Below are 10400 nucleotides of genomic sequence, written 5' to 3'. Positions count from 1 at the left end.
AGGGTGACCGCATACGATACCCCGGAGGGTTTGGACTCGCCTCTATGAAAGCGTCCACCGAAGCGAAGTCGCTTGGTGGGTCGAGGCTGAATCCAAAAGGCACGAGATGGGAATCGGTCGGTACCTCTTGGTCGACGGGCGGTGACGAAGTCACGTCAGGGGTAGACTGCACCGTCGTCTCAGGTACGAGGGTGACGCCCAGCAAGTCCCTTGCGAGCGTGCCGACGTCGTTCGTTTGCTTGGAGTTGGCATGTTGCGGGGAAACGGTGCTCGTCTTCGTCTCAGACGCGAGGTCGATGCCCGACGCGTCCCCCGTTGGGGCGCCGGCGCCGTCGACTCGCTCGACAGCCGACGAGGTGCCGCCTCCTGCTTGGCCTTGGTTGCCCCGCCTCCTCCTCCGTCGGCGGGGGAGGCGACGGGACAAACCCGAATGTTGTTCTTCCGCCACGTGGGGAAGACGTCGTCGATTCCGCCGCCGGCGGGCGGGTTGTCGGCCGCCATTGTCGCTGTCGCGCGACGGAGGAAGGAGTATCATGTCGTAGCTGTCGTCGAGGGACATGAACTCAAGAATCCCGAAACGGAGCACCGTCCTGGGCTGGAAAGGTTGCTGGAGACTACCCATCTGGAGCTTGACGGGAAGTTGTTCGTCAACACGCAACATGCCCCTACCGGGCGCGCCAACTGTCGGCGTTTCGACCCCGGGGGGTCCCTGGACCGACGAGTAAATTGTCGCCGCGTGCCCCAGCCCAGATGGGTCGGCGCGAGACGGAGCGCGAAGGGGGGAAAACCAGAGGGAGACAGGCGTAAAAGGGGAAACCCGCGTCCTTCGTGTTTGTCCCGCGCCTAGGTCGGGTGCGCTTGCAGTAGGGGGTTACAAGCGTCCGCGTGGGAGGGAGCGAGAGGCCTGCACGCGCCGTCCCGTCCTCCCCGCGCGGCCAACCCTCCGTACGAGTGCCCTGGCCCTTCCTTTTATAGGCGTAAGGAGAGGGCCCAGGTGTACAATGGGAGGTGTAGCAGTGTGCTAACGTGTCTAGCAGAGAGGAGCTAGCGCCCTAAGTACATGCTGTCGTGGCAGCCGGAGAGGTTTTGGCACCCTGTTCATGAGTTGTCGTGGCCGTCGGAGGAGCGCTGGAGCCTGGCGGAAGGACAGCTGTCGGGGCTGTCGAGTCCTTGCTGACGTCTCCTTGCTTCCGTAAGGGGCTGAGAGCCGCCGTCGTCATGGAGCACGCGGGGCGCCATCATTACTTGTTTACCGGGGCGAGCCAGATGAGACGCCAGTCTTGTTCCCCGTAGCCCGAGCTGGCTAGGGGTAGGGTAATGATGCCCCCCCTGTGACGTGGTCGGTCCGAGCCCTGGGCGAGGCGGAGGCTCCTCCGAGGTCGAGGTCGAGTCTGTCTTCCGTGGTCGAGGTCGAGTCCGAGCCCCGGGGTCGGGCGAGGCGGAGCTTCCTATGGCGCCCGAGGCCGGACTTGGCTGCTGTCAGCCTCACTCTGTCGAGTGGCACAGCAGTCGGAGCGGCGCAGGCGGCACTGTCCTCTCGTCAGGCCGGTCAGTGGAGCGGCGAAGTGACTGCGGTCACTTCGGCTCTATCGACTGGAGGGCGCGTGTCAGGATAAGGTGTCAGGCCATCCTCGCATTAAATGCTTCTGCGGTGCGGTCGGTCGGTGTGGCGATCTGGCCAAGGTTGCTTCTTGGCGAAGACTGGGCCTCGGGCGAGCCGAAGGTGTGTCCGTTGCTTGAGGGGGCCCTCGGGCGAGACGTGAACCCTCCGGGGTCGGCTGCCCTTGCCCGAGGTTGGGCTCGGGCGAGGCGAGATCGTGTCCCTTGAGTGGACCGAGCCTTGACTTAATCGCACCCATCAGGCCTTTGCAACTTTGTGCTGATGGGGTTACCAGCTGAAATTAGGAGTCTTGGGGTACCCCTAATTATGGTCCCCGAGACCAGCTGAGATTAGGAGTCTTGGGGGTACCCCTAATTATGGTCCCCGACACAATGATTCATGAAATGTTTATTTGTTGCTCAATGTGAAAAGGTTTAAAATCCGTACATATAACTCAGCTATTATTGCTAAGTTATTGTTTAAAAGCGTACAATCAGTAAAAACTCGGGTGATCGAAAATACACTCAAAACTCGACGGGTTCGGTGCATGTTTGGAATGGCAGGGGTGGGTTTCCGTAGTCTTTACGGGTGCTCTCACGGACATGTTTTTCTCCACCCGATCCAATCCTGGTCTATTGTTATTCCTACTTTTAGGTTGTGTTTGATTGATATATCTCTACTACTAATTATGTTTGTATCGTAGGCGTCCACAGGCTGCATGGCGCACGGTTCTGCCGTCGCGCTCCCTCCGCGCTCCCTCCCGAGTCCCAAGCGGGTATCCGCGCCCCCTCTCCCTGACGCCGCGATGGCCGCGCCCCTCTCCCTCCCCGCGGCGTGATGCCCGCAGCCCCCCTCCCCTGGTGCCCTCGCCCCCGCGCCCCCTCTCCGTGACGCTGCGATGGCCGCGCCCCCTCTCCCTCCCCCGGCGTGAAGCCCGCAGCCCCCTCCCCCGGTGCCATGGTGCCCTCGCCTCTGCCCCCGAGATTGTCGCCGAGCGCCCACCCCTCATTCCCGTACCCTCGCCCAAGATCGCGGATCTACGCCCGATGTGGGCGTGGGGCTGCGTCCGAGATCGTGAAGCCCCATCGTGCCCTCGCTCGAGATCTCCCCCTCGCCGGTCCTGCTCGCGAAGCCCTGCCGTGATAGTCGCGCCCACTTCACCCGTCGTGACAGCCGCCTCCACGTCCACACCCATGGGGAGCGGATGCGGGCCACAGATCTCCTTCCAAACTGCCAAACTCGGAGGCGACAGCCCGACAAGGGCCGACCTTCCATGGTAGGCGGGCCCCTTCCATGGTAGGCGAGATCTGCGGCCATGGTAGGCAGCCCCCTTCCATATTTGACTGACATGGCACGCACTGCAGCCCCTTCCCCGCCCCCATTCCAAAATCAGCCCTCAACCACGCATGCACCCACATCAATGGATTGTTATTGTCTGCATTAGCAGCGCTATTGTTCTGGTTGGCTGGAACATGGGGAGGTGTGCAGAGGTGGTGGTGGTGAGTTCGTTGTTCATTTTTCTGTAGGTCAAAGGGCCGTTGGGGCTGGATTTCGCAGTCGCAACACTGAACTACTGGGTGCACAAGGGCATTGCCTTCATCTGCGAGATTAGGTTTTCTTCCCTCTCCTGTTTTGATTAATCTGCGCATTCATTCTATCATTTTTTAGCTTTAAGATTGGAAGCTAATATCAAGTGTCTGTGTACACAATTTTGCTAGGAATCGGATCCTGTTTAATATATAAGCTACTGGCCAATGATTATGGATCTTGCTGGTAGAACGATATGATCCGCGCGTCTGTATTCCGTAAAGTTCTTACGATGATTTTTATTTTGTGTATCTGATGCCACATTATGGGTAAATCCGGAGATCTATTTTGTAAAAAGTAGTAATATGGTCTGGTGCTGCTGGGTAAATCTGGAGATCTATTTTGTAAAAAGTAGTAATCTGAACACCTTTTTGGACTGTCTTATAAGTGGCTTCTATATTTCACTGCACATTTCAACTAATGGAACCAGGGAAACAGATAAAGGTCATGAAAGGATTCTAGAAACGATCAACACAGTTGGACATGATGGTAATAACATTGACACTGCTGATTTTTGTTTATGTTACTTGAAAGTTTAAAGATCTCCTGTGTCATATAATTTATGCTATAGACATGAATTATTGGCTGCCTTTTCCCCCTGCCCCTGCCTTTTCAAATCCTTTTTGTTGAGCCACTTCCCTAGCTTGACAATCTATTGTTACCTCCGGCAAAAGGTGAGTTCTTGGCTGCCTTTTCCCCCCGCCCCTGCCTTTTCAACCTATGTTCTTTTCATGGGTAGCTTGATTCAGTCGGTGAATTGAGCTTCCGGCTTCGACAGGAGACTCAGAGCACACTCACGGCTGCTTTGTTGTTTAATCACACCGCTAATCGTGTTATGAAGAGAACACATGGAAAGCATACCAACTCAATTCTTGAGACTTCTATTGTAAATGCTTCTTTTTGAAGATCTCAGGTGAGCTGTGTACATGTAATTTGTTTTTGTTTTTAAGTGTTTTCAATCTTAAGCGAAGTACTTATCAATTTGTTATTATCTTGTTTAATCACACCGCCAATCGTGTTCTGAAGGGAACTAGACCATCAGAGCATCCACTGTATTTGGACTTGTTCACATTTAACTTCCGTCTGCTAGATTTTTGGTATAACATGTGTTCTCTGCAACAATTACTTTATACCTACGTACCATAACATGAGATCGAAAAGATTTATTTTCACAACTATATAGATTTGTAAAGAGTTTCATGAGAAAGGTGGTTACCTTTCTGCCCAGCTCCTCTTAGTGGCCTCCTTTCCATTTCCCACATCTTTGCACTGCTGCTGCTGACTGAATTTCATCCACGTATAATTCACTGTTTCACTACTTCCTCACTATGATTCACCTGCTGGTGCTGCTGCAATCTACATTCAGTGGACACAAACCAGACAATTCACCTGGACACAAAACTACAGCAACAACAACAGTGAACCATTCATTTCAATTTAGACAAAGCAGCAACAGTTTTAGTCGATCATTCTAACTCAAACCAAGCAGCAGCAGCAGCAGTGTCGACCATTCTTACAAATTCAGAGCAAGCAGCCTCAGTGCCGACCATCGTTTCCACTTTAGACCAAGAAGCAGCAGTGTCAACCATTCTTTCAAATTCAGAGCAATCAACCTCAGTGTCGACCATTATTTCCAATTTAGACCAACATGCAGCAGTGTCAACCATTCTTTCCCCAAGGTTCTCTTCTTTTCTTTTATTAATCGTTTGATTACTGTTTGTTTCAGCTATTTACGTGGCAACAAACTCACTAGACATATAACCCAGGACTAGGGAACATGAGTAAACTTAGCTACTTGTAAGTTATTGTTAACTAAATAATTGTGTGTTGTTGTTGTCCGTAATTTTAATGAAGGTTAATATTTGTTCCATCCAGGTAGCTGGATGACTAGATGGGCAATTAGCAGGAGCAGAAGGATCCCACATCGCTAATCATGTTGTTAGCCTTTTTTATTCTTTGCTCCAGAAATTTGTTATCACCTTTCTTTTGCCTTAAAACTTGAATAAACCTTCTTGTAGCAATTGCTGATGCTAGAGGCTAAGCTATTTTTGGGTGCTTTTTCCTCCTATGATCGGCATAGAGACATGCAGATGGATATTGATAATATGTCTTATGAGGTACTATCTTTTATCATATTTTATCATATCCACTGTTCATCCATTCTCAAGTATACTCTTTGATCTTTTGATATGTGTGCAGGCCCAGAACATCTGCAATTTAGTTTTTGATAAGTCCTCCAAGATTTGGTTAGTTGCTTCATGCTTTCTCTTTTTCTCTCTTAATACTTAGCTCAATTTTGTTCATACTGGTATGTTTGATCTGTGCTATAATGCTATGTGCTATTTTATTTCAGTCTAGGAGGTTACGACAGAGTCTCATTCGATTTTCAGTGATTCAGTTTTCAGTGAAAATACTACTAAACTGAATTGTCTATTCTCCTCCTTGTTCTGGTGCTTGTTTCTAGAATCTCTATTTGCAAGGATATCTTTTGAGACTATGTTTCTGCTAACCCCAGGTTTCTTTTCAGCACCACAAATTTTCTTATTAGTCTTCTTCACTATATTCTTTTTTAGCAATGCTAGATCATCCTTCAATATAGAGCTAATGAAGCACCTGGTTTAGTATTATTAAGTTTAGATGAGTGACCCATATTTTGAAACTATTCTTGGAAAACTGCACCAATAGCCAGTCTCGTTAGGAGAAACATAGACCGAGTCTTCATAATCTTTGTTTTTCCTCTGCCTTATGTCAATTTTCACCCAATATCTAAAAGCAAATGTTTTATCTTGTTACTGAGATCCTACTTATGTTTGTTCAGGGGTCCTCCCCTTGGCTTCTTCATTTCAACCTTGTTGAGCACATGGCCAGATGTGGCTTGCAGATCAACCACCTTAGTGTTCTTCATTGAAATCCTATCGTCCCCAGTGTCTTCATCCACCTTGCAATCATTACTCTCCATCACAACGCCATTGTTCTTCGGCAGGAGCTTTAAAACACCTCTTTATTGGAATCCTACCATTACCAGCCTTCCCATCCACCTCAGTTTGACTTGACAGAATCTTACCATCACCGGTAATACCCCTTTTCCCTTGCAACCTTAAAACCTCCTATTGGCTAGAATCAGTTGCTTTGCCCTGATCAGTCTCGAAAACATGCTACTGCTAAACTGAAACATGCTACTACTAAGCAACTTGCTTAACTGATACTGCTAAGCCACTACTACTTGCTAATTAGAACTTGTTCAAACTTGTTAAACTGCTATTTGCTAGCTGAAGCCACTGGTAACTAAAAACTGCTATTGCTAAGCCACTGCTACCTACTAACTGAGGTCAACCTTAGCTGTTTCTTCTCAGTTTTGGCTGACTCAATTTTCTAAACCCAACCTTTCATTATCTCAATTTCTCATGAGGATATTACCTGATGTTGTGCAAACATACACTAGAGACTAATCAATATCGCTAAAAAAGAATAGATTAGTGTACGGTCGTCAAAAGAGTCTATATTGATTCTTTAGAAATAATTTGTGCGATATTGATAATGTTTGTTCGACATCAATTAAGTCTATTTAGATTGGCATATTTATAATAATATTATGGCGCATTTTGTCCAACAAATTTTGCATATAATAGTATTGTTTGTCGTACCATATATATTTTATACTACAACTGATATGATTATTTAACTTGCAGTATTCTAGAATTTGCTACCCTACAACTCATATGATTATTTGACTATGCACATGTCTCCAAGAATATTGTAGGGAAACTACAACAGATTTGTGCCATGTTTTACTCTGATTTTGGAGTTTTCTGCTTAACTGAGGCGAAGCGCAACCACCAGGTTGGCTGTTTTAGATCTGTCTCCTAGACTGCCCTTTGCTCAAGGGAAATCCCTCCTTTTCATTTAACGCAAAAGAAACTTATTCTATTTATTTGTATCTACGAAATCTGGCGTCAAATGTTCAGTTGAACTCAGATGTGTGAGACTCAACTGAAGATCCCAAATCATCACATTATTTCCCCGTCGAAATCATTTGTGTTTCTTAGAGAGAAAAAATGTTTTATGCTTCTGTCTCCTAGACTGACCTTTGCTCAAGGGCAATCCCTCCTTTTCATTTAACGCAAAAGAAATTTATTCTGTTGAACAGTATTTTCATCTTTATACTTATTTGGTACTGCAACAGCAATGAGAGGAGCAATATCCTTGACACCTTAATTTTGTATTGCCTTACAAAGGATTTTTTAGCTGTCGCTTGCCAAGTATAGGTCGTATTGTGGGTAGTCACACCAAAACTAAAACTAATGGCAATTGGTTTGCAATAGGCAGTGCTCTTTCTGTTAGCTCTGGATGTCAGGGCAATGAACAAACACGTTGAGTATGATAGTGATGCTAAAATTACTGCAATGGGTTGAAGCCCTACCATGTGGCAACCATTGATCCATGCCCAAAATGTGCCTGCCACTGGTGTTCCTGTCCCAACACTCGATCAACATGCAAGTAAAAAATGAAGCATAGAGCCAAACGATGCGAGAGAAGGTACATTACTTGATGGATTGTTTTAGCATTATGATTATGACATGCTTTGTTCTATTCTCTTGATGATTATTATATTTGCACCTAAAATGCAGTATGGTCTACACATGAGCCAGTTCACATAAACCCTTCAGACCCAAGCAGGTACCAGCAGAATGGCACGCCAGCTAAAGAAAGGAGTCAATGCACTGTAATGCGAAGAATTCTTCATGACATCCTATGAGATAATGGTTTTCTTGAATGGGCTAGCTCAAGTTGTGCGGTTTGGTGTCATGGTGTTGTTCAAACTTCGCAGTGGTGTGTGAAATAGAAGAATCCCAATTCCCAAGCATATTATTTGTCACGCTTGGTATGTCTTCTCTATAATTGTTCTATGCACCTGTAATTTTATTGTGAATGAGGAACTGTTAGCCATTGACATCATTTATTTGTGTTTTTAGGGAGTTTGTTTATTGTTGTCAATCTCAACCTTTTTTCATGTAGCTCCATTTAACCTTGATGATTTACTCAAATATATGTAAGATTTGGTTGTGCCATGAAGTGAGATGTGATTGATAGATCTCTTTTGCTTTGTGTACATTGGAAATGAATTAGATTCTAGATTTCTTGAGATGGCAAAACTTCCCATTGGGTTTTCAGCCAATGTGAAAAGAATAAGCTGGTGTTCCACTGGTGTTAAATGGCAGTGACTCTGTGATTCAATTTTATGTGCCATACCTTTCTGCTATCCAACTATTTGCAGATATATTGAGACCTGCCACAAGAAATAGTTTATTTAGAGCAACTAAACCAGCCAGATTAGTGTCTGCTACCAATATGTGCCTTTTCCCCATGACAGATATGAGACCAGTTTTGATTGAATCACCTCATATTTTCATCTAAATCATTTTTTGGTGTATCTCTCTACCTGTTTGAGTTTGCCGGCAGGTACAGGGGAAATACGACAGCATCATCGTGGAGGTGAAGAGCTACTACATGTCGATGAGCAGGTACAGGGATGATAAAAAAAGAAAGGTATATCTTCACGTCGATGAGCGGGTACAGGGATGACAAAAAAAGAAAGGTATATCTTCACATCATGTGCTATACATTCTTTAATGGCTTTCTATTGTTTCTTTTTTTGTTGGATTCGATAGCTTGGTCAGTTTTTTCTTGTATATTAGATTAGATGGTGGTATATGCAGATGCGCTTTTGGTTATAATTCATAGCGCAACTCATTAGCTATATGCTGGTAGTAGGGTGCTAACACAACTGATGGTTTAAAATATTTTCTCTTGCTCTAGGGTGAGATTATGAAGGTTTATGCCAATGATCAAATAAAAACATGTGTTGAGTTTCCAGAGTGTTTTGTATGTAAGTAGTGCACATTATATTTTCTTTTCATTTTTGCACCTTGTATGTTTTAAAATTTAAAAATGATTGGGTATCTGAGCTCCATGCCTTCTATAGAGGATTGCTGGTCAAACATGAGCTGTTAGTGAGAGAAGAATTGTGCCCTCTTCCCTCTGGTTCTCCCTGATTCTCACAGGTGTGTTTTGCACTGGCACACTTACATTGGTGCTCTTTCTTTTTGCTGCTAGCATAAGTACTATACTACTATGGCCTACTTAAGAACTAGGAAAGTTTATGTTATCGAATCATCAAACATGTTAGCATCTTGTTAGTATTAAGAAGTAGTAGTGAATCATTTACATATATTTCTAATTTGTCAATAGCAGATGAACAATCTTCTACATGCAAATTTCTGTTATGCGCGCTTGTGGTCATTGGCAGGAAGACTCATGTGGTCGGAAGAGGGCTGATGAGCACGATCACCATGGATGTGGACACCACGGCAAGGGTGGACGAGTTCTTGGTTACCACCTTTGTAGGCCCATTGGTGGAGGAAGACTTGACGAGAGGTGTGTGGTGATCACCATCTGAATGTGGGCGTCCAAGCTTCTTTGATGCCGGGTGTATTGTCCTAATTGTGACTATCGTCGCTGGTCGAACATTTGGCTAGCATCGATGATGTATACTGCAATGTGAATCCAATAATTGGCTTGGCTCTCCATACAACCAATAACTAGGAGATCAGGTGATTGCTAATTGGACAATAGGGGTGCTCGTGTTGTAATGGTGTAATAGGTTCAATGCCGTCGTTTTTACAGTCACAGTAGTCGTGTGTTAAGTGTCCAAGGTGATTTACCTCTGCCCTGTTTCCGGTGTCTTAGCCTGATTGGATAGCTTCTGGGGTGCGGGATGTGATGGAGCAAAGGGATTAAAACATGCTGATTTATGTTGCCCAAGGAATTCGCCAGTTGCTTAACATTTTGTTTTTGGCATACTTCGTAGTCAATTACTGTCCACGGATTCTTGCATATGTGAAACTGAGGAACATTTACTTCAAATATCATTATTGGCTTGGCTCTGATTATTCCTGTTTTCTGGTTCTCGTTAGGACCAATGAATACTCTCTTTTAAGAATCTTAATAAGCCACGGGAGCAAAGCTGGATGGTATACATAAGTCTTTTCACCGTAACCAACAACAACGGCCTCATCGTCACGCGCCACCAACCGAAGAGCAAGGTGTGAGGATGTGTCATCCTGGAAATGCCTGCTGCTCCCAGTAGAAAATTAGAATATACTCTCTCTGTTCTTTTTTTATTTGTCGTGGTTTAGTTCAAAAATAAACTAGC

At 45.7% G+C, this 10400-nt stretch overlaps 1 protein-coding gene and 1 long non-coding RNA gene across 51 annotated transcripts; one reads left to right on the top strand and one right to left on the bottom strand.

The window, feature by feature from the left end:
• Positions 1-2301: 2301 nt before the first annotated feature.
• Positions 2302-10137, top strand: LOC103649610 (uncharacterized). 50 transcript variants are annotated; one of them, XR_004857066.1, is made up of 13 exons: positions 2312-2918; positions 3127-3212; positions 3319-4984; positions 5063-5122; positions 5206-5304; positions 5387-7027; positions 7510-7723; positions 7816-7864; positions 7970-8069; positions 8648-8783; positions 9005-9074; positions 9171-9249; positions 9495-10137. It is a non-coding gene; the product is annotated as an uncharacterized lncRNA (long non-coding RNA). The 50 variants fall into 50 exon arrangements; XR_002268570.2 differs by having other exon boundaries at positions 5387-5433; positions 6948-7027; positions 7816-8069; positions 9495-10111; XR_004857057.1 differs by having other exon boundaries at positions 2313-2918; positions 3319-4100; positions 4214-4284; ... (2 more) ...; positions 7816-8069; positions 9495-10111.
• Positions 5133-7633, bottom strand: LOC100279853 (uncharacterized). The gene is made up of 3 exons (XM_035966135.1): positions 7511-7633; positions 5385-5434; positions 5133-5311 (listed from the first exon to the last, which is right to left on the bottom strand). Exons 1-3 carry the CDS (start codon positions 7608-7610, stop codon positions 5225-5227), a joined length of 237 nt encoding a protein of 78 aa, XP_035822028.1. The 5' UTR covers positions 7611-7633; the 3' UTR covers positions 5133-5224.
• Positions 10138-10400: the final 263 nt, after the last annotated feature.

This window comes from Zea mays, chromosome 3 (assembly GCF_902167145.1).
Source record: "Zea mays cultivar B73 chromosome 3, Zm-B73-REFERENCE-NAM-5.0, whole genome shotgun sequence".
NCBI lineage: Eukaryota > Viridiplantae > Streptophyta > Magnoliopsida > Poales > Poaceae > Zea > Zea mays.
Note: the sequence above shows the minus strand (reverse complement) of the source record. Positions and strands in the feature narration are given on the sequence as shown.